General features: G+C 36.1%; 1 protein-coding gene and 1 pseudogene across 2 annotated transcripts in view; both read right to left on the bottom strand.

Moving 5' to 3' along the window:
• LY75 (lymphocyte antigen 75) overlaps positions 1-24005 on the bottom strand; it is a 114341-nt gene that overhangs the window by 30946 nt on the left and 59390 nt on the right. The window contains exons 29-35 of one of the 2 annotated variants that reach the window (XM_033112786.1): positions 21410-21604; positions 18870-19096; positions 17288-17456; positions 13451-13600; positions 10425-10547; positions 8818-8985; positions 5702-7015 (exon numbers count right to left, since the gene is read on the bottom strand). In XM_033112786.1, coding sequence (XP_032968677.1) covers positions 6837-7015; positions 8818-8985; positions 10425-10547; positions 13451-13600; positions 17288-17456; positions 18870-19096; positions 21410-21604 — 1211 coding nt within the window. In that variant the 3' untranslated portion in view covers positions 5702-6836. Of the gene's footprint in view, positions 1-5701; positions 7016-8817; positions 8986-10424; positions 10548-13450; positions 13601-17287; positions 17457-18869; positions 19097-21409; positions 21605-24005 lie in introns of those variants that run through there. The other variant, XM_033112789.1, reaches the window with a different exon arrangement.
• On the bottom strand, positions 14317-16798 carry LOC117025913 (centrosomal protein of 57 kDa-like; annotated as a pseudogene).

The following is a 24005-nucleotide window of genomic DNA, read 5'->3' as shown; positions in this document are numbered from 1 at the left end:
TAGTCAGTGCTTAAAAGAAATAAGCTATTAAGTGATGAAAAGACATGGAGGAACCTTAAGTATGTATTGCCAAGTGAAAGAAGCCAATCTTAAAAGGCTATACATACTGTACTACATAATATTTTGGAATAAGGCAAAATTATGGCAACAATAAAAAGATCACTGGTTGCTAGGTGTTGGTGGAGGTGGGCGGGGTGTGGGGGGAGGGGGAAGAGAAGAAAGGAGGCATGAATAGGTAGAGCACAGAAGATTTTTTTTTAGGGCAGTGACACTGTTCTGTATAACACTGTAATGGTAGGTATCATTACACATTTGTCAAAACCCATAGAATGTGCAACACAGAGATGAACCCTAATGTAAACTATGGACTTTAGTTGATAATACTGCATCAATATCAGAGCATCAATTTTAACAAATGGTAGTACACTAATGCTAGACACTAATGATAGGAGAAAAAGTGGAAGTGTTAAGAACATATATAGAAACTTTATACTTTCTCCCTAAATTTTTTATAAACCTAAAACTGCTAAAAAATTAAAGTATATCCTGAAAAGTTAAGTCTAATCCTTTCCAACCCTTTCTAACCCTTTCTTTGCCTGTGATAGTCCAGTATAAATTGGAGTGATTGCACCAAGGAAATTTAACCAATGGGGTCTATGAGGAGAGTGGTAGAGTGTTAGAGGTCGTTGGGCCATCTTCATTTACTGATAAGGAAACTGAGGCCTAAAGAAGGGACATGACTTATCCATGGGCACAATGAATGCCAAAAAAAACGGACCAGAGCCCAGATCTTCAGCTGGACTCTCCCACCCATTCCAGGTTCAGCCCCTTTGCCAAAGTATCAAGATCTTGCTCAATTTACTTCCATTATTCTTCTCAGACTATCAATAATGGGTTTACATATTAAGCCCATATCCAAAGAGAATCCTTCCAAAGGTACACTATATTTATATATTCAAACATTCTAATTTTGGATGCTTCTGTCTCAGTGAGTACACAAATAATGAACAGTTCTATGCAATCATGCAATTGAAAAAGTTCTCTTCACTCCCACCTCAGGCACCAAAGTATAATTTATGTACGTATGTGGATTACTTTGCATTAAAATAATTTTCAAATGATGGTTAGGTTTACAATAGGATTGGCATCCTAACAAATCAATTTAATTTAGGCAAATAACCCATTTCAACAGTGTTTTGTTCCTAAGTCACTGGAACTTAGGAAGGTATTTTTGCACACGTCCTCATGTTTTATATTAATATGACAAAATACTTAGTGCCTCTCCATGGAACAATGTTCATTGAAGTCTCTCGTTACGATGTCCTACTTTCTAATCACACCTCACACCTTTTATTTTTCCATCTTTCACTCTAACTTACCTCCTCTTTGACCTCTTTTCAGACTTCAGTCCCTTAACTTCATTTTCCCCAGGCTTTTATTTCTCCCTTCTCCACCCAGCCCATATACCATGCCCTCTTTTGTTCTCCGTTACATCCACCTGGCCAACTCTGAGCCTGGGGTCTCTTCTTTGTTTTCTTCTTTTGAAAACTAAAATTGTTTTTCCAGCTTTATCGAGATATAATTCACATATAACATTGTGTAAGTTTAAGGTGTACAACACTGATTTTATACACTTATGTATCACAAAATGATTACCACCATGAGCTAACGCTGTCATACCATCACATAATTACCTCTTTTTTTTGTGGTGAGAACATTTAACATTTACTTTTAGCAACTTTCAAGTATATAATCAAGTATTGGTAGCTATAATCACCACGTTGTATATTAGACCCACAGAATTTATTCATTTTATAAATGAAAGTTTGCATCCTTTGTCCAACATCTCCCATTCCCGACCCTCCCCACTCCACCAAACACCAGCCCCTGGTAACCACCACTCTGCTCTTTGTTTCTAGGAGTTTGGTTCTTTTAGATCCCACATATGAGTGAGATCATCTAGTATTTCTCTTTCTACGTCTGTCTTATTTCATTTTGCATAATGCCCTCAAGCTTCATCTATGTTGTCACAAATGGCAATTTCCTTCTCTCCCATTGCTTAGTAATATTCCATTGTGTGTATATGCATATCTATATTATATCTACATATTATATCTATATCTATATCTATCTATCTATATAGATATCTATATATCTATCTATATAGATCAGGTGCCAAAAAAATGTATACACATTTTAAGAAAGGAAATCTTGTATTAAAATTTTAATACTCAATATATACCAATAACACAAGATGAATACAAGCTAGGTGTATACATTTTTTGGCAACCCCAGTATCTATCTATCTATCTATCTATCTATCTATCTATCTATCTATCTATCTATCTATTTATCTATCTATCTATAGCTATATCTTTATCTTTATATACCATACATATATATATATATATATATATATATATATATATATATATATAAATATCTTTATGTAGTTTGGATATACACCCAGAAGTGGGATTGCTGGATCATATGGTAGTTCTATTTTTAATTTTTTTAGGATGAGATCTTTTCTTCTTCACAGTTTCCTTTTCCTCAACTTTATTGAAGTAACTGAGGACAAGTAGAAGAAATCTATCAATTCTCCTGATAGTTGTCACAAGTATATGGTGTTTAATTTCATCTGGGTCCTTTATGCCTCTTATTTAATCCTCATATTTTGTCTTGGTCATTGTCCTCTCCCATTTCCCTCATCAGGCATTTCAATTTGTTTTATTATTCTCTTCAAGCTGAGACCCCATTCACTACCCATCTTTCTCAGCAGAATACCTTACCTTTTACTCAACAAGAAAATGGGGCCTATCAGGTGATGACAAACATCTTCAAATACTTATCTGCTCCCTAGGTTTCTTTCATGCAGGTGTTCTTCTTGTGGCCTCAGAGAAGAAGGCACTCTTCCCCCATCCCATCCAAACCTGGTTCCTCTTACTTTGGGATTAGAACTGCCCTTTTCATCCCATCTTTTCCCAGGTCTTCTATTAATGGCTCCCCCACCCTCCCCTGCATCTTCTCTCTGTCCACTGTTTTCATTTCTTCCCCTTTCAGCTTCTAAACTAATGAATCTCTTTCCCCTCTCCTTTGGGGAAAAAAACCTTCTTCAACCTTCATTCTCCCTGTACCTATGGCCCAATCCTTCTCCTTCCCATTTTCACCATACTTCTCAAATTCTCATGTTCCCCATTTCCTAATTTCCTTTTCTCTTTTCAGCTCACTTGCATGTGGATTCTGCAGCATTTCCATTGGCTAAGATCACTAGTGTTTCCCTCATCCCTAGAGTTGTGTGGGGACAGAGCCCCAGAGAGCAGTTTCCAGGCTCTCGGCCTCACGTGGAAAGGTGCTGGCTCGGGTGGTAGGTGGCCATCAGCTGTGGCTAGTTGGCCGGCAGCTGTAACCAGTGAGCCGTTGGCCACTAGTATAACTGCCGCGGCTGCGCCAGCAGAAAATGGCGGCAAGAAGATGGTGGCTGAGCCTGCAAGCGGCAGTGTGGCGGAGTGTGGATTGCGGATTCTGTGGCGCCTGCTTCCTGTGTCTCCAACCCAGCCACCAGTGAGACTATCATGGTATGATTCCCCTATCTATAGCTCCGTGGGTGTTCCTTTTTGGCCTCACTGTGTCCTGCGTTCTTACGTGGGGAGCGGGACCAGAGACCCCACATGACACCCTGCATGACAAGTCGCTTTTATCTGACTTTGCCTCTCTGTTGTTTAGCAATTGGAGCAATACTGACTTGATCCTACATTGCATTAGAATGGTAATTGGCCAGGGAATCAAAACCCTAAGACGTCTCAGGATGGACCATCAGCCCACATGAGGTCCCTGGGGAAGGACCCTGGGCTGGGCATTGCTGAGCTCCCTTTGGGCTTAAGATAGTTAGGCAGAGATAACTTCAGAGCAAAAACAGAGGGTGAGTCCCCCTCTATGTTTTTGAGCTCCCCTGGGCCCAGGCGTGGAGAAAATGGGGCAAAGAAGGCTATTGAGGAAGACCAGTAACAAGGCCAGTGCAAATAATCCAGGGAGAAAAAAAGATAAAGGACTGAACCAAGACAATTAATAATGGACATAGCCACTCTGTGAGCAGTCTGAGGTAAAACTGACAGAACTGTTGGATTACTGAAATGAGAAAGAGGATTTGAGAGTGACTTCTGAATTTCTAGCTTGGGAGACGTGGGTATGGTGTCTTCATATAAACTGAAAGAATATAAGAAGAAAAACTGGTTGGGCAAATAGAAACAAGTTTCTAAAAATGTGCTTGTGATTAATTTAGCTTGGAAAAAAAGAAAAATACTTGTATACTACATTTGTTGAGATGTAGATATTGTGAGAATGTTTTAATTTGGAATACACAGGGACTTAGAGGTAACTTTGTACAGATCATGAGGTCTTGTAGAAAAAAAGTCTTTAAGATTCAGTTAAAATTTGTCTTCTTAAGGAAGATAAAGTAGTTGAACTAATAACAATTAGATCTTTGTTTCTGCAAGAGGGTGTTAGGATTAAATGAAACTAAGATAAAGGAATCTGAATTCCTAACTTTCCCTAGCATAATTTAGCAATGGGATCAGTATTGGAGGTTATAGCACTACAGCAGCCATTTATTTGCAAAGGAGAATTCCCAGGTAATTAAAGTGTCTTGCCTTAGAATCAGGGAGGGGAACATGCTGTGTGTTGGGGCGCGGGGAGTGGAGAACGGGGGAAAAAAGGGTGGTCATTGGTACCACTTCAAATTTTGTCTGCTACACCTGATCATTATAATGTCTATTGGCTTGCTTTTTTAGGTGCCTCGTTTTGAGAGATTAATTTTGTTAGACCACATTTGGGGGTTGGGTTAGTTAGAGAAGACTAGAAAAGGCTGTCTTCCGTTCTTCTGAGACATCTGGTATAGGGGGAAAAAGGGAAGAGAACACAGTTCTGGTCATGGTGAGAAGGACTTTCATGGAGATCGTCTGGTGAGAGTTGGAAATACAAACCTGGAACTAGATATTTGAAGCATTGACTTAGAAGGGGTTGATGAATGCCTTTGGGGGAGGGGAGAGGTAGTGGAGAGGCTCTCCCGAGGGAAGCACAAAGAATGAGAAGTAAGGGTACCATAAATAGAATTTCTGCTGATCTGATAGTTAAAAGACACGCTGATTCGGAGGAATTTGAAAAAGGGACTAAAATCAAACATTCAGAAATGTAAGCATGATTATATTTATTCTTTAAAAATACACAAATTCTAAAGGATGCCGCTTTTATTTTACAATAGCTGGGCATTATTTCTTGTCATACTATATGCCTAACATAATAAAGCCCTACCTAGAGACATTTTTTTTCCAGCAAGCATCACCACTTTTACAGCATCACTACTACACACTCGTATAGTTGTATTTTTCTTCATTTCTTTGAAGAAAGCCTTAATGACTAAAATTGTACAGGTGATAGGCCAAGAGAACTAGTCTACCAAATTTAATATAAAATATTTCAGAACAACTATACTAAGTTTTAGACTATTCTAAAACTGTCTTAGAAAATTATTTACAAAGTTATCATAGTGTAAACATTCTAAACTTTAAAATAAATCTATGGATTTTTATACAAAAATATTCTAACATACAAATATAAGTTAAAAACTGAATAAAACATTCACCATGTCCAGTGCAAGCTATTATTAAAAAATGTATTCTAGGTGGTAAATTTATTTATTTATTTATTTATTTATTTATTTATGGAGGGTGCAGCTCACAGTGGCCCAGGAGGGGATCGAACCGGCAACCCTGGTGCTACCAGCACCACCCTCTAGCCAACTGAGCTAACCCGCCACCCGTAGGTGGTAAAATTTAAAGTGATAACCACAGAACAGTATTTCCTTAATCATTCATAATTTTAAATATTTTAGTAGTAATCACAAGGTTTAGAGTTTCAGTATAAAATTTTCATTTTTACAAATGCAAGATATGCAGTTTCCTTCACAGACCCCTTCTCTTTGGCGCATGTAAAAAGGCAACAAAGTAATAAAGATTTCTTAGTCAAAAGTAGACATACCCTGTAAAGTATATAAATCATAAAATTTTCAAAAACTCTTTGCAGATTCCCTTTAAAAAGGAAACAGGTATGATTTGTACATAAGAAAAGACAAAAGAAAAATCAATCTACAAATAATGTTCCCACACTTTAGAAAAATATTAAATACTAAATCTTTAAAAGTCATTGTTTTATGAATAATTATGAACAGAACAAAACTTTACATTTAATTTGGTATGAAATGTAATTCGGTATGAAATATATTTGGAATAGTCTACGAAGCATCTTGCCAAGAGGTATCATTTTGTTGTGTAAAAATAAGCACGTCCCTCATTGTTTAAAATTTTCCCCCAAATGCTACAAGTGACTATTTTAAAACAACGTTGATATTATTTACAGTTGTGTTTTTACCTTGAGGTACTAATTTTGCATTTGGCCAGATGTTCATAAAAATTAAAAGGGAGATGTGTGGCCTTAATGTGTCAATTTAAATTTTCTAAGAAGTTTTGTTAAAATGCCATTAAAACACACATAGTCTAGTCATCAATCACATTCTTATACAGAAAATATGCATTAAAATTATTACCCTACAAACAATTTGGACTTTCGTTTCAGCTTCGGTTACTCTCCATTCTATTAAGTAGAGTTATATACATGGCTTTTTTTGTAGATAATTAAACATGGATACCAGAATAGCAACTAAACAACTGAAGTACTTACGACTTCTACTTTGGAACATTGTAAATACTGATACTGGGAAAATTTCAAATGGCTCATTTTTCCTAAAACATTAGTGCAAATTAGCAAACTTTTAGAAGGATTTAGTCATGGAATGAAGGAAGCATAATCTCATCTTCATTCACTCCTGGTTCATATCGAACTGAAGAGAATCCTGCCCAGTGCAAACGATTCCTTTGGAAGAGGAACCAAATCAGTCCGCTGATGAGAGCTAAGACACTTAGCACAGCAAATGTGATAGCTATTCCTCTGTAATCAGGGCCTAGAACAGGGAAAGGTTTAACATGAGGAGACAATATAAGAGTGATCATTATTGATTGTATACATTCAGCTGTGTGTCACATATGTAAACCCTTCACAAATTAGACACAATAAGTTCCTGATTGTTTCATAGCATGAATACAGAATTCAAACTCATCAAACACTTAAGTGCTTCTTGTCGTTTTCAACTGTTTTCCTTTTTATTCAAATTCTCTTCATTGCTACAGCAATTTTCTTCCAAAGACATTGGAGCACTATCATTATTCTCACTTTTCCTTACCATCACCCTTTTGAGAATATCACTCTCAGTATATTACCTTGCTTTGACAGCAAATTGTTAAAAGCTGTAAATTTCTGTGTTTAACCTACCAAAAGCCAAATAAAATATCATTTGCTCTAAAATGATTTAGGCCTTTCGGATGACCTCATTTAGTTCCTAGCTTTTCAATTTCAAATGCAGTCCCAGGCCCCTTCTCTGCATACTGCCGAGATGGACTCATTCTGTCCAATGCCTTTAATAGCATCTCTGTGCTAACCTGCATCCTCTCTCATACATCCAACAGCACACTATACATTCCACATGGAAATATGGACAGTTAAAAATGGCCAAAACAGAATTCTAGGTTTACACCACCCTAACCTTGCTCCCCCCCAAAAAAAACCTGCCAGTCATTTTCTATTCCACTCAGAATACAACCTGAACTCCCGACCATTGCTTCCGGAGCCCGAAGTGTCTGGCACTGGCCTACCTTCCAGCTCTTCCCTGAACACTCATCAGGCTCCTTCTGCCTTAGGCTCTTTGCTGCAACTGGTACCTATGCCCAGTGAGCTTCTTCCCCTGATGTTTGCTTGGCCAGCCTTTCAGATCTCAGCTTCAAAGTCTCCTGCTTTTAGCCGTCTTCCCTGATAACCCAGAGTAGCCATCCCCCGATCTCGATCACACAGAGTTTATAACTATTTGAAATTTCCCCTTTTAAAAATGGACAGCTTGGTTATTTATTATCTGTCTTCCTCTACCAGATTGTAAATCCTGTGAGAAAACGTGTTTTATGTGTCTTTTTCACAGGTGTACCCGAGCACATAGAACATGGCATGACATACAGTAGACACTCAAAATATTTGCTGAGTCAATGCACGATTATGTAGATACTGATAACCTAGAATTGGGGTTTTATCTTTAATATTTGTGCACCAAAATAGACATTTTTATCCTAGATCTTTAAAAATGTTGCTAAGAAAAATTTAGAGATCTTTGTCTAGAAATGAACTTACTGAGATAAGATTTTTACGGTTATTTTATATATTAACTCATGATGAAAGATGAATTCAAATCATGATTTCCTAGATACCCAGGGCATTTTAAGTAATTACATCCAGTTTTGCAATGTTGTTAAGTTATTCGTGAGTTTTAAGCGAATGAAGAGAAAGGAAGCAAACTAACTGCAGAGCCAGACCTTTGAGCTTTTACATATTCAAACTATAGAATAAAATACACCTTAAGAACATTTTCAAAGAAATGATCTTAATACTCTGGCAGCTTCCATTTTTCTTAGGAAGGAATTGTACAAAGTTTAGGTTGTTTATAGTTTCCTCTGGAAGTCCTAGGCAACTTGTGAATTTATTGTCTCTTGTAATCTATTTTTCCAAGGGAAAGAATCTCCATGACTTAATGATACTTTTTGATATACTTTAAGGACTAAATACTTCAGGATCAAGTACAAAACTTTGCATATTACTGAATTATACATTTATGTCCTAACCTGGTCTGCAAAAATGTTCCCTAAGGATAGGTTACATACTTACCCAGAGGAACTTTGCAGACAACTCTTCCATAGCCACGTGAACATTCAACTTTTATCCATGTTTCATTTGAAGCTAACAAAATGCTACATTTTCCACCATCACTCTTACGTTTATTTGCCCATTTGGCAAATGTCACTTTTGATCCATCTAACCAATTCCAAGACTGATCTAAAGGAAGAAATTAAATACATGTTTATTGCCATGAAATTACTAAGGTAAAAAGCATGCAGCTCATACAACTCTGTTACTATTTAAAATGAAATTTATTCAAAGTGAAAAAATTTAAAAATTAGTCTATCAGTTGCACTTGTCACATTTCAAGTGCTCAATAGCCATATGTGGCTAGTGACTAGTGTATTGGACAGCATGGACACAGAACAATTTCATCTTTGCAGAAAGTTCTATTAAACAATACTGACACAGAATGTAGTGTTTTGATTAAAGTGCAGAATTCTTACATATTTATTGTGTGAGAGACAGATTGCTAAAGACCTATATCCCCCTCCCTCTCCTGCTCCAATTAAAAACCTTCTATCATTAAAGATATGCTGGTGGGGAAGGAAAGGTCCATCAGGGTCCTCCCCATGACTCCATTTTTGTTTTCCAGCTGAGATAGCACCACCTTGTGGTGATAGCATAAACACAATTTACAATTCATTTAGCCAGTCAACTTTGAACCCATTCGCTTTTTGACAAGTACTTAATATTTTGGAATTCACATTTATTTTAATTATTTAGAATTCAACTTTGCATAAAATGTTAAACAGATTTCCTATTATTCTATCAAATTTGTACTCTGAATTCATTCTTTATCAATTCCAAGTTCACTCAAACCATGTAGCTACCGTGTTTCCCCAAAAATAACACCTAGCTGGACAATCAGCTCTACTGCGTCTTTTGGAGCAAAAATTAATATAAGACTCGGTATTATATTATATTATATTATATAAGATCTGGTCTTATAATAAAATAAGACCTGGTCTTAATTTTTGCTTCAAAAGACGCATTAGAGCTGATTGTCCGGCTAGGTCTTATTTTCAGAGAAACATGGTATTATTCCTTATTTAAAAATTCTTCCACAGATCTTTTTGAACTAATTCTCTGTAATTTTACTAAACTGTTTTGAAAAAGAGATCACCATTCAGATTTAATTTTGCTTTATGGTAAAAATGTTCTAAGACGAAAGGGAACAAGAAAACTTTCTGAATAACAGAGTTATAAACTGGAAAACATGGGGTGATAGACATGAAAACTCCAAGGGAAGTAAGTGAGGGAATGAATCCTTGTAGGGGTGCAGGGACACAGACATTGCTGTAGAAGAAAAAAATATCCTGTTGATCTTAAGCCTCTAGAACAACTCCAATTGATGTCAACTGATTTTCTATTTCTTTAGTGTTTTCCATCACTTACTAGTTTTCCATCATTACTAGTAAGTCACTCCCTTATTCATTAGGAACTTATAAGCCTCCCAAACAGCCAGCAGACCTAGCTTATTCATCAATAAGAAGCATATGAATCAGCCACCACTTTACATTCTTCAGCAAGACTGACTTGGTATTTAAACAAGTTAGAACCCTGAGTACAGCACACATACAGATGTCACTTACCGGCAACCTGTAGAGATAACCCAAGCCAAACTCTCATGGTAATATTATTATGTTCCCTCATCAGTCTGCTCACAAATTTATTCTCATCTTCGTCCTCTATAGTAACAATAACTGCAGAATGATCTGTTGAAGGAAAACAACCCCCAAACTAATTAGCTTCATGCAAACTCGTGGTTTATTCTCAACCACCCATTTGGAAAAAAACCAAAAAACAAAAACAACTATCATGATCCAGATCATTGAGAAATTCAAACTTTACGCAGAGACTGTTTTAAAAATCTGGTATCTGTCAGATTTTAAAAAGTATAGCATTAATAGCTTTGTAAAAAAAAGTGAGAAATGTTTCTAGATTGAAATTTTGCACTTAGAAATTTTATGTTTCTTCAAAATGTTTACCTGGTAATCTTTTTTGATCTTGGAACTGCCTAACCAGTAAGACCTTGGTGTATCAACAGCTAATCATGAGCAATGGGGTATGTGATGGTATAAAGATGTGTTTCCTTATAGATTTTCAGCACTCTTTCCTCAACAGCCATTTCTGTATAAATTTGCTTCTGTTAAAATTAAAATTAAAGCAAATAGGTTTGGGATATTGGAGAGCATTAGCCTTCCCTACTATTTTTTTTTTTTAAAGATTTTTTTTGGGGGAGGGAGGGGTACAGGACTTTATTGAGGAAAAGTATGTACTTCCAGGACTTTTTTTTTTTTCCCAAGTCAAGTTGTTATCCTTTCAATCTTAGTTGTGGAGGGTGCCGTTCAGCTTCAAGTTCTTGTCCTTTCAGTCTTAACTGTGGAGGGCACAGCTCAGCTCCAGGTCGAGTTGTTGCCACTGCTAGTTGCAGGGGGCGGAGCCCACCATCCCTTGCGGGACTCGAGGAATTGAACTGGCACCTTGTGGTTGAGAGCCCACTGGCCCATGTGGGAATCAAACCGGCAGCCTTCAGAGTTAGGAGCACGGAGCTCCAACCGCCTGAGCCACCGGGCCGGCCCCTAGCCTTCCTTTTAATATTATTTGATACGAAAATGCACTGGTCATGCCCATTGTAAGTTCCTAATCATATGGAATCGAAAGAGTGAGTATTCTTGAAGTTTGATAGGTCACCCTAAACCCATTAAAAAAATGGTGCTATCACCAGCAAAGGTAAGGAATTATTAAGCTAATAACTAAACTTGGAAATCAATCCTAAATGGAATCAAATCATCTTCAGCAGCAATAAGCCTCTCCATATTTAAACTTTTGTGGCGGGGGGATTTAACGAAGGGCAAAGGAAAGCCTTTATTCCTTTATAGATCACCACAGTGTGCAGGCAGGCAGGTACTTTATATGTTATCTTCTTTAATATTATATCACATAACCCTGTAGAGGAGGTATTATTACTATTTTACAGAAGAGGAAACTGAGGCTCAAGGAGATTAAGTAAATTGGTTAGGTTTACACAGCTAGCCAATTATAGAATTAGAAAGTCAATCTCAATCTTTGTAATAATATGAATAATAATGTTATTTGCAGGGCACTGTTTTACATTTGCATGCATTCTTTCATTTATTCATTAACTACAACAACCCAACATTTACCCCTTTACCCAAACTTTGAAGTAAGTACTATGGTGGACCCTTGAACATGGGTTTGAACTACGTGGGTCCACTTATACACAGATTTTTTTTCAATATACAGTTGGTCCTCCATATCCCTGGGTTTAGCATCCACGGATTCAACCAATCTCGGATCAAAAACAGTATTTTCCATCCACAGTTGGGAACCTGTGGATGCAGAGGGCCAACTGTACGCACTGGTTCTATGCCACTATATATAACAATCTGAGCATCTGTGGATTTTGGTATCCATGGGGGGCCTAGAACCATTCACCCTTGGATACTAAGGAACATCTGCAGTTAAATTTTGGGGGCGTCAAAAGTTATACATGGGTTTTTGACTGCATGGGTGTCAGTGCCCCTAACCTTCTCATTGTTCAAAGGTCAACTGTATTTTTGTTCTTATTGTTTTCAGATGAGAAAAGAGAAATAATTATGTAACTTCTACAATATCCCTCAGCTATAAGTATGAGAGTTGGGATTTGAACCCAGACCTATTTGCCTCCAGGCTTAGGTGTTTAATCCCCACAATAAAGTGACAATAAACCTTTCTATTTTCTCCTTTAGAAACAAGAAGCTTCTGACTGCCAGAACATATAGATAGCTCACAATAGTTTCCATCGTGTGTGTGTGTGACACATACACATATAACACAACAGTTCCCACACAAGAGTTTCCACCATGTAGTAATAAGGAGATTTAAAAATCCCCACAATACTTAGCAAAATAAATGAGGTAAATGCCATCTGCCTGGCTAAATTGTTACCCAAGGATGCAGGTCTCTGAATTACTCGAGGTGGTCTCCTGGAAGTCATTTCACATTTACTATTGGCTAAAATTTATCATGGGAGAGAGTCAATCATTGCCACTCTTTCTAAAATAGTTAAATTTGATCCCTTGTAGTGTTCAGACAATGTAAGCCATTCCTGTTGCAGAATGGATAAACAAACCATGCTTCTTTGATTTGTTACCCTGGTCAGGCTAAGTTTACTTATTAATAACTAAGTAATGGAAAATCTGAAATTTTGTATTTACTACTTAACCAACTTTACAAAAAAATTTACCTCTTAATCCCTTCATCTAAGCATATCCAGCTATATTTAAAACCATTTAACTTGTCAGTATTTTCACAAAACAGTTCATTTAGCAATTTTTATGCTACTTCTTCCCACTTACTTTCATTTTTCATATATTTATTGACCTTTTTAAATGATTATTCCAATATTCCATTGAACTCAGATATCATAAAATATTTGACCACTTCCTCACCACATTTAGGTTATAATGGGCAGTTAGGTTATAACGCTATTATAAATAGTGAGTGTTTTAAAGATATTTTCAAAAATATAAACATTGTTTCAAAATATTTCCTTATGAATAATTTCAATGATTAAATTATCGAGTCAAAGAAAAATCAACAAATTTTAACTCACCAACTTCTGAACAAAACCGTTTGGCTTCTGAGAAACTATGCAATGCTTGGTTAGCTGTGTAACAGTGGCCCTTGTACTGGATCCACTGTGATTCGTTCCCTTTTGTTCTTGGACATCTCGATGAGGTTGTATGAGAAGACATCTCTTTAGCTATAAAAATGTGAGAGATAACTGTAAAAGTGCGCAGAAAAAAATGACTGACTTTTAGAAATCTCATTAAATGCCCCCTTTTGGAACTGTGGCTTCTGTGGGTAAGAAGCATTCAACTCAATGAACACATCAGAGAAAGCCACAGCCCGTACTCTAAGAGTATATACCTTCTACATATACTCTTTTTAAAACTTAGAATACTATTTTTAAAACTTGGAAGACAGAGGAAACTACTTAGCCCTCTCAGATGGATTTAGACTAAAGTAAAAACAATTGGAAAGGCAGAATAGAAAAAAGAAACAGACAGGCTAGGCAGACTTGTACCTACTTTGAAATAATAATGAAAATTCTTTTTCTTTAGATTCCTTTTTATTTTGATAACATAAACCTAATTTCGCCTTGCCATATACAGAACTACTTTGAAAAATCATAATCACAAGTGAAAATTTGGTAGTATGTTTACAAAGTGCAATATATCAGCAAAGCAAAATCTGTCTCAAACAAACAAATAAAAAGAGTAGGTATGGCTTTTCAGCTCTTAAAATTCCCCTGGTTTCCATTTAAACTGTTTAATTTTTAATTGTGCTGTATAACACCAGAGCTTGTGTAATGAAGCTGGCACCTCTTAAAACCCATTATTAATTCCAACAGAAGAGAGTATCAGAACTGGAAAGGAAATTGTCAACATCCTCTTGGTGAGGTACAGATTATTTGAATCAAATATCTGACCTGGTCTGGTCAGTAATCTCAACGCAAACAATTGCTTTGTACACAGTATGTATAGTTTGTACGTCCTTCACTTACTGAAGGCTTTCCCTGCTTTTCTCTCTACTGCGTCTCAATATGGTAAGAGTTTTTACATGTGGTCCCTGTGACTCCAAAAGAATGGCTGCTGCCATTTCCTTCTTCATCAAGGGACTTCCTGATGGCTCTTAATTCCTTCTTCTGCTTCTCTATCGTCTGTTTCTCCAGTTGGGCTTGATCTTCTTTGAACGTTGCTTAATTGATTGGCTTTTGCCTCCATTCTTTCCACTCATGCCCTTAGTTTGAGCTGTAAGTCTTCCTTCAGTTTGACAGTTGATAACTCCTGGATAAGTTTCCTAGTGGCTGATGATCAAAGTTCATTTGCAAATTCATTTGTAAAGTCTGTGAGACTTGTGACACCTCTTCATTAATGCTGGAGGGAGATGTTCCTAGCAAGTTCTTGCTTTTACCACCTTGTGAAAACAGCTGCTTTCCCAAAAATATACGGCTGACAACTCCATCGTTGCACAAAGCAATGACGTGGGTTGCTTCATTAGGTGCAAAGCATATTGAACATTGGCTACCAATGCATGGCTAGGCCTGGGGGGCTTTTCTGAATGGCTTGGCTTTTTAAGAAAATTCTTCTTATACTGGGAAAATATGGAAATACCTTATCTTTAAAGTGTATTTGTTTCTAATCCAGTCTGCAACTGGGCTGTTTTAGGCTGCAAACATTTTCTTTTTACTGCTATTTATGGAGTTTTGCTTCCAACTCTTGCATTTTTTTTTTTTTCCTGCAAGGGCCAGCATTACGCTGTTTGTTCTATTCCTGTTTAAGAAGAGTCAGGTTTTTGTTGTTGTTGTTTTTTTTCTTAATTGTGGTAAAATAACATAAAATTTACCATCAAAACTATTTTTAAGTACATAGTTCAGTGGCATTAAGTACATTCACATTATTAGGCAATCATCATCACCATCCATCTCCAGAACGTTTTCATCTTACAAAATGGAAACTTTGTACCCATTAAATAACAACTCCCCCTTCCTGCCCCCCAACCCCTGGCAACTACCGTTCTGCTCATTGTCTCTATGAATTTGACAACTCTAGGTAGCGCATAAAAGTGGAATCACACAGTATTTGTCCTTTTGTGACTGACTTATTTCACTTAGCATAATGTCTTCAAGGTTCATCCATGTTTATCATGTGTCAGAATGTCCTTCCGTTTTAAGGCTAATAATATCCATAGTATGTATATATCACATTTTGCTTATCCATTCATCAATCAATGGACACTTTGCTTGCTTCCACTTTTTGGCTATTGTGAACAATGCTGCTATGAACATAGTTCTACAAATATCTGTTTGAATCCTTGGTTTTACTTCTTTTGGGTATACACCCAGAAGTGTAATTGCTGTATCATATGGTAATGCTAGGATAAATTTTTTGAGGAATCACCATGCTGTTTTCTACAGTGGCTACACACCATTTTATATTCCCACAGGTAATGTATAAGGGTTCCAATTTCTCTACATCCTCACTAACACTTGTGATTTTCTTTTTCTTTTTTTGAAGATCCAGTTTTTAAGTTGGCTCTTATATTATTTTCCCAGGGCTGCCATAACAAATTACTATAAACTTGATGGCTTAAAACAACAGAAGTTTATTTTCTTACAGTTCTGGAAGCTAGAAGTCTGAAAATAAGGTGTCAAAATGTTGGTACTTTCTGGAGATTCTGAGGAAGAACCTGTTTCATACCTGTCTCCTAGCTTCTGGTGGCTACTGTCAATCCTTGGCTTTTAGCTGCATCACTGCAATCTCTGCCTTTGTCATCAGATGGACTTCTTCTGTGTGTCTGTGTCTCTCTTCTAACAAGGACCATCACTGGAATCAGGGCCCATCCTAATTAAGTATGATCTCCTCTCAACTAATTACATCTGCAAATACTATTTCTAAATAAGGTCACATTCTGAGGTAGACATGAATTTTGGGTACACTATTCAACACAGTACAGTACTGAATTTGTGTTTGATTTTGTCATTGTCCTTCATCCTGTAAAATCTGTTTCTCTAACACAGATGTCCTCTCCTTTTCTGTATGCCTTATCCTGTATCTCATGTATTCCATATTTTTCCTGAAAGATTACACTTATCTTCTGTTCCTAACAACTGAGATGTCAGTTCTTGATTGTGCCTTTATTCCTCATTCTTTATAACGTTCTCCCTTTCTTGTATTCACTTGTTTCTCAAGATGAGATTTTCACATTTTCTTCTGCCTGACTCTGTTCAGTTCCAACTGTTGCATCTTCTCTTGAGGATTCTTCAGAGCAGAAAACAGGGCACACACTGAGACTCCGAAGTTTCAGAGAGCAACACCGTCATCATCTCTTGGCCTGTCCTGCATGCCTCTGCAGCTCCTGGATGGTTGAGGTCCTCGTGCTTTCCCTCAAGGTTCATGCTCTACCACCAGGCGTGACCCCAAGTCCACCCCTGCTGGAAGTAGCTCCTCCCTTAGATTTTAAGGATCATATAAGTTTGGAAAATGTGTAGTTACGCAAAGTTAAACAGACCTCTTTACTACAGAAACTCTCAGAGCCATCAATATGGTAGGTCCCTGGAGTCATTTCCCAAATTTACATGGTATGGAACACTTTTTAAAAAGGAGCATCTCAATCTTTAAAAACAGTGCTAAGTGAAATTAAAATTCACAAATTCCAAAGTAAAACTTACCTAATGATAGAACAACTGAGAAAGTCTTTGGGAACAAACTCCCTAAATGGGTATATTGTATTTATTTCTCTTCACAAAGTATCAAAATTATTTTTATAGGATTTGTGAATAAAACTTATTTAGAAATCTATAAAAATTCCTTTGAGTATTTAATCAAATGCATAAAACAAACATCATATTTTAATAAATATACAGTTATTCAAAATCAAGTCTTACATTTTGTAGGTTTATAACAAATAGCACCATCCTTAGCAGACTTGCAGTTTTCATGGTTCCAAGTTCCTTTTGGATCCAAAAGAACACAATTTCCAACAGATGTTTTTTCTTTCCATGGCATGTAGTCAAAAACACTGCCATCAGACCATTCAAAATTTGATTCACTTCCCTGTTTTAAGAATAACAGAGATAACCTGAATCCAGATGTATGACTTCAAAAAGAACATAAACAAGAACACACATACTTTAAGAAATATTGGAATGGAGTGTTAATTATTTGCTTATAAGTATTGTAGGTCCAGACCTATTTATAAAATTGGGAATTTACTTTTGATGCATTGATTTGAGACATTTGCTCTGGCACAATTTAAGTAGGATTTTAAATCTAGAGACAGAGTTACTCTACAGAGTACAGAAACTCTGTCTCTAGATTTATTCTTTTTATGATGGGTTTATATAACACTTGAAATTAAATGATGTGTAAATGGCTTCAGTTTGTCACAATTACAGATTTACAATCCTAACCTTGATGTTAGTCTAGGTATTGTTTTTTTTTTTTTTTAATGTTGTATAGCTTTGTGGTTTGTGTCTCTGGCTACATTTTTTCATATTACAGAAGCCATCAAGCAGCAGGGGCTGGAAGAGGAAAATACTTCCCAAGAAACTCATATGGGAAGATCATTTTTGATTTTTCCTTGATTCTATAATCCTAATTTGCCATCCTTTCTTTTATGATTCCCCCTTTGTTCTAAAGATTATTTAGAGGTGGACAGTTAGTTCAGTTGGTTAGAGTGTGGTGCTAATAACACCAAGGTTGCTGGTTCAGTTCCCATATGGGCCACTGTGAGCTGTGCCCTCCTTCAAAAAAATAAATAAAAAAATAAAGATTATTTAAATTAGGCCTTCACGTCTATTTTTTGTATACTAGGCATTATTATAGGTACATGAATATAGTAATTAATAGGATTCAAATAGTGGCACAAAAGACGTGTTTACCAGCAGAGTATTCTCAAATAGTGTCAATTTCTAAGGAGAAAATGGGAAGAAAATACACATTAGTCCTAATGTTAAAAATTTTACTTGGCACCTTACATAAATTTTTAAGTTTATCTCCAATATAATCCTATATTAAGGAAAATATAGGATTTTTTTCCAATTTTACACATGAGGAAGTAAACTTGCAAATTAAATAACTTGCTCATGATCACCCATCATGTAAATGGAAGACCTGCCATTTGTACTGGAACTCGGCTTTCTTTTCTCATTCTGTGCTATGTATTCCCTTTTCACGAGCTTTCCAAATGGTCTGCCCCAAATAGGTTTCAGAAGTGGTGCTGCAATATTAACTCACTGGACCCTGGCAGTGTTTAGGGCAGCTACAGTCCTGGCCATTTGCTTAGGTTCACTCAACAAATATAATTTTCTATTTGTTCTGTGTTGTGAAAAGATAAGGAAGCACAATGCTATGCAAATTGAGTCCCAGGACTTAATCTGAAGTTATACTTTGAATTGATAGTTTATGCTCAAATTTCCAAACTTCTAACATATTTGGAAATTTTCTGGAAAACGAAACAATACTTACATCATGACTTGAGAGACCAACCCACAGAGGAAATCCATCACGCTTTACGATATCTTCCAGAAAGAGCTGGCCATTTTTGTCATGAACACTTGCCAGATGACCTCCACTTTGAGAACACATGTTTAATGCTTCATACCATGTTACTTTTTCTTGAATAACATTATAAATACCATCTTCATATGGAATAAACTGTGGCAGAGTCGTATTAAATTCTTCCTTGTAGTCAACTATAATTTTTAAATTAAGTGTTATTGATTAAATTTAAATTATTTAAAATACATATTTTGGGTAAGATTGGTCATGCAATCACTTCAAAAGTTAAATAAAACTGGGTTTCTTATTTAGAAGGGAGGTCAAATGCATACTTTATTTTTCTTATTGCTATGGCAAATATAACAGGCTCTTAAATATTACAGTTCTCTAGTTAGATTAAAAAAAGGCATAAAGATTGTCTTTCATTTAGGGAGCTCACATAATAGCTGGGGACAGAAAACAACACCTGAAATGAAGGCAAAACAATTACCCACTAGAATACAAGGTCTGACAATTTATTTCGTGAACACACCACCATGCGCTATGTGTGACTGACTAGAGAAGGAGAGATTCATCTGAGGGTATTAGAAAGCCAGCTTGACAAATTAGGTCTCCAGAGGTTAGATTAGGGGGAATTAGGACTAAAAAGAAATAAGGTAACCAGAAAGCAAGGTAAAAACAAACAAACAACAACAACAAAACCAAAATTGTGAGGATATTTCAGAAGGACACCGGAGTCAAGTGAAAGATCTCCTAATGGCGAAAGCTGGAACAATTTGAGCAACGTATTAAATAATATAGTATATTGGATTGTAACCCAAGTATAAAATAAATAACCATGAGCCCATACTGAATAAATTTTAAAATGGGGGAGAACAGACAAGTCTCCCCCTATGCAGTAGGATTCCAAATAATTTATAGATTATTTGGAAGATACTCCCCTCCCCTTTATAGATACTCCCCTCTCAGGAAGGTGGAGAATAACTCTCCACTCCTTAAGTGTGGACTGAGTAGAGTGACTTCCTTACAAGGAATACAGTATGGAAAGGGGGGAAAAAGAGTAATTTTGAAGTGGAGAAAGCTGGGAAATATTACCTAGAGCTAGTTACTCAAGGTTAAAATCGATAGCGATGTCATGTTGATAGCATATATCCTCATATGATGTGATGAGAACAACACTTTACTTCTGTGTTTTTTCCCTAAACCTCAAACCCAAAACCCCTATTTAATCATGAGAAAAACACAAGCCAACCAAAATTGAGGGACATTTTATCAAATACATGACCAGTGCTCCTCAAAACGGCCAAGGTCATCAAAAGCAAGAAAAGTCTGAGAAACTGTCATAACCAAGAGGAACCTAAGGAGACAGGAGGACTAAATGTAACATGGTATCCTGGATGGAATCCTGAACAGAAAAAGATTATTAAGTATAAACTAAAGGAAAAACTAAGGAAATCTGAATAATATATGAACTTTGGTTAGTAATAATCTATCAGTTATTAGCTGTGACAAATGTACTATACAAATGTAAGATGTCCATAGGAGAAACTGGTTGAAGTACATACGGAAATTCTATGTACCATCTTTGCCACTGTTCTGTAAATCTACAACTACTTTAAAATGAAAAGCTTATTAAAGATGTGAAGAAAAATAGAAAGAAGGTGAAAGACTTCTTGAGAGGGAAAAAACATAAATAATGGTGCAAATGAGGATGGACATACACTATACATGGGATACTTAGGAGATCAGCCTGATAGAAAAATAACCTTACTGAGCCAAGAATGGGAAAAGAATTGGGGCTGGGAAAAAGCCTAAATTTTTAGAATAGACAGTGACTTCTAAAAAGTCTCCAAAGCTTACATGGACTCAAAGTAATTGATAAGAGAAAATCCCTCACAAGGGAGACTGTTGATGGAAATGATGCTGCAGGAAGTGATCCTGCAGCCTGGAGATGACTGTGACAGGCTCTATGTTAGTGAAGGACTTAGAACAGCATGGCCATAAAATAACTGTTTTTAAGCTGTGGAAAATTTAAAACTCACATGCATTTAAACATAGATTTATTTAAGGAATCAGGCAAGGTTGAGAGACATTCAGTTTTAGCCAGGAATGTCAAAACTTTACCCACACACACTTTCATGTTCATAAAAATCTTACTCATCCTTCAAGGCTCATCCAAGTTTTACCTCTTCCATGCATTACTTATTTTCATTGATCTCTTTTGACTTCCCAACACATTTAAACCTGAACCAAATAATCGAAGACTAATCTACATAAAACAATGATGAAGAAATTGATGCTGTCTCTCCAGCTACATTTTACTCCTTGAGATAAATACCATGACACCAGGGACTGTGTCTTTCCTTCCTCTGTAAACTCGGTAGCACCTCTCATAAGACTGAATACAGAGGAAGCACTCAAAAAACACAATTGCAAGATTCCCACGAGAGGAGCCAGGCCTTATATGCTCTTTTCCTGGAGTGGAAACTCTATACTAGCGTACTTACCCATTTCAATTTTACAAACAAGAATGCTGTGCTGATGATAATAATGTACGTCTTCAGCAGCATTCAAGGTTTGAATATCCCAGAAGCCATCGGTACTCAAACCAGCAAAAAACTGGCCATTTTTTACATCTGGTCTTCCTTCTCTCCAGTGTGTATATGACAGCGAAGTCTTATCAGACCACATAAGAGAGTTATCTAGAGAAGAAACAATTTTTTCTATGCTTAGAGATTAATTCAAGACTAGATTTATAATTATGAAGTTAATATTTCAAACTCAAGTTTTCTATTTTCTTTCCCACCTCCTAAAAAGATGTATAATTATATGCATCCCTCTAGAATATTTTATGATTATAACAGTAAATCATGCTTATTTTGAATTTGGAAAGTACAAATTATAAACATAAAAATTAAAATTCACTTACAATTCCACCATCCTGCAATAACTTTACATTTTGTTATCTTTCCTCAAATATTCATTTCTCCTACATGTACATTTAATTGCAATGAAAATGAATGTAACTATTTCACAGAAAATAATGCATTATAAAAGTAGTGATAGAAACATCTTCTATAGACCTAAACCATGCACAATTATGTGCATTTATGATTTTTGACAAGGATGCCAAGACAATTCAATGATGAATGAGTAGTTGTTGGGAGAACAAAGTATCTAAATGTAAAAAAAAAAAAACGAAGTTGGACCCTTTTCTTTCTCCATATGCAGAATTAACTTAAAACAGATCATAGACCTAAGTGTAAGAGCTAAAACTATAAAGCTCTTAGAAGAAAACATAAGAGGACATCTTTCCATGACCCTGGGGTAGGTAAAACTTTCTTGGATATGCACAAGTGATAAAGAAAAAATAGATAAATGGGACTCATTAAAATGAAAAAGTTTTGTGCTATAAATTATGCTATCAAGGAAGTGATGGCAGAAAATATTTGCAAATCATTGATTTGACAAGGGACTTATATCCAAAATATATAAAGAATGCTTAGAATTCAACAATAAGAAAGATAGTTTTAAAAATCCAAATAGAGATTTCTCCAAAGATGATACAAATTACCAATCAGGACAGGAAACAATGCATAATAGCATTAATCATCAGGGAAATGAAATAAAAAATCTCAATGAGATATCACTTCATACCCACTTGGATGGCTATAATTAAAAAGACATAAAAACAAGTGTTGGCACAGATATGGAAAAATTGGAACCCTTAATGGAAAATGGTACAATAGCTTTGGAAAACAGTTTGTCAGTTCTTCAAAGGATTAAACAAAAGACGCAGCAATTGCACTCCGAGGTATATACCCGAGAGAAATGAAAATATATATCCACATAAAAACTTGTACTACATGAATGTTCACAGCAGCATTATTCATAGTAACAAAAAAGTGAAAACAACCTAAATGCCCATCAAACTGTTGAACAGATAAATAAAATGTGGTATATTCATTCATACACTGGACTATTATTCAGCCATAGTCTAGAGTAGGCAATTCGTAGAGACAGAAAATAACTCCGTGGTTGCTGAGGTTTGGGAGAGGAGAGAGGGAATGAGGAGGGACTACCAAGGGGAGTGATAGTTGTAAAACTTTCTGACTACACTAAAAGCCATTAAATTGTATACATTAAATGGCTGAATTACATGATATGTGGCTATATCAATAAAGACTGTGGAAAGACAAGTTACTAAGTCTATTAAAATCATGAATTGGTATGAAGAGTGATGTGATTATTACCAACGGATACCCCTTGTTGTTCTGGTTATTTCTACCTTCCACTAACTACCATCTCCCAGGCATCATATCTAACTAAACACCTGCCTGTAGCAATGACACACTAGCAATACTGTACTTATGATTTGGTCCTTGCTTGCTGCTTTGTATCACCTCATGTCCCCAGGTCCCTCTTTCCCTCTCTCCGAATGTTAAAGTTACAATTTTCTGGCTAATATGATAGACAATGGTATATTTCTGAAGTTGCTATACAAAAGGGTCCATTTTTCACTTGGCTTGAAGTATCTTTCAGTTGACATGTGGCTTCTCTTAGTAACTTCTATTCATGACCTTACTTTTGAAAAGTCAGAACTTTCAAAAAAAAACAAAACCAAAATCCTTTGTATAGGTGGTATATACAGTTAAATATTATTTAAGTATATTGAAGTAATAAAAAACAACAACCTATGGATGTAAATTAAGCCAGTCAGAATAAGGTTTAAACCAAATTTGCTGTTTGCTTGAGATATCTTTCTGTATATTGCTCATATGTCTATATATTTTAATAGAAATTTTGTTACTCATACATTTTATTTAAAAACTTAAAACGATTAAAAGCAAGTCTACAGATCTGAAAATACTGTTCAGAATGCAGAATACTTTGTCATTTGTTTCTGACAATACAATTAACAAAGTACACCAGAGGATTGTGAAATCTCTACTTATACCCTGGATTTGTTCTCCATTTCTCCATATGGGACCCCCGTTTCCTCAGTCACTTTCAGATAAAGTCTGGGAACTTTCCACCTAGTTTTTCTCCATTTTTTCCCCATTAACTCACCTGCAAGCCATAAACATTTAAGAAAAGGCTTTG

The sequence above is a fragment of the Rhinolophus ferrumequinum genome, chromosome 8 (genome assembly GCF_004115265.2).
Source record: "Rhinolophus ferrumequinum isolate MPI-CBG mRhiFer1 chromosome 8, mRhiFer1_v1.p, whole genome shotgun sequence".
NCBI classification, from domain to species: domain Eukaryota; kingdom Metazoa; phylum Chordata; class Mammalia; order Chiroptera; family Rhinolophidae; genus Rhinolophus; species Rhinolophus ferrumequinum.
This window is presented reverse-complemented; position numbering and strand designations above follow the sequence as displayed.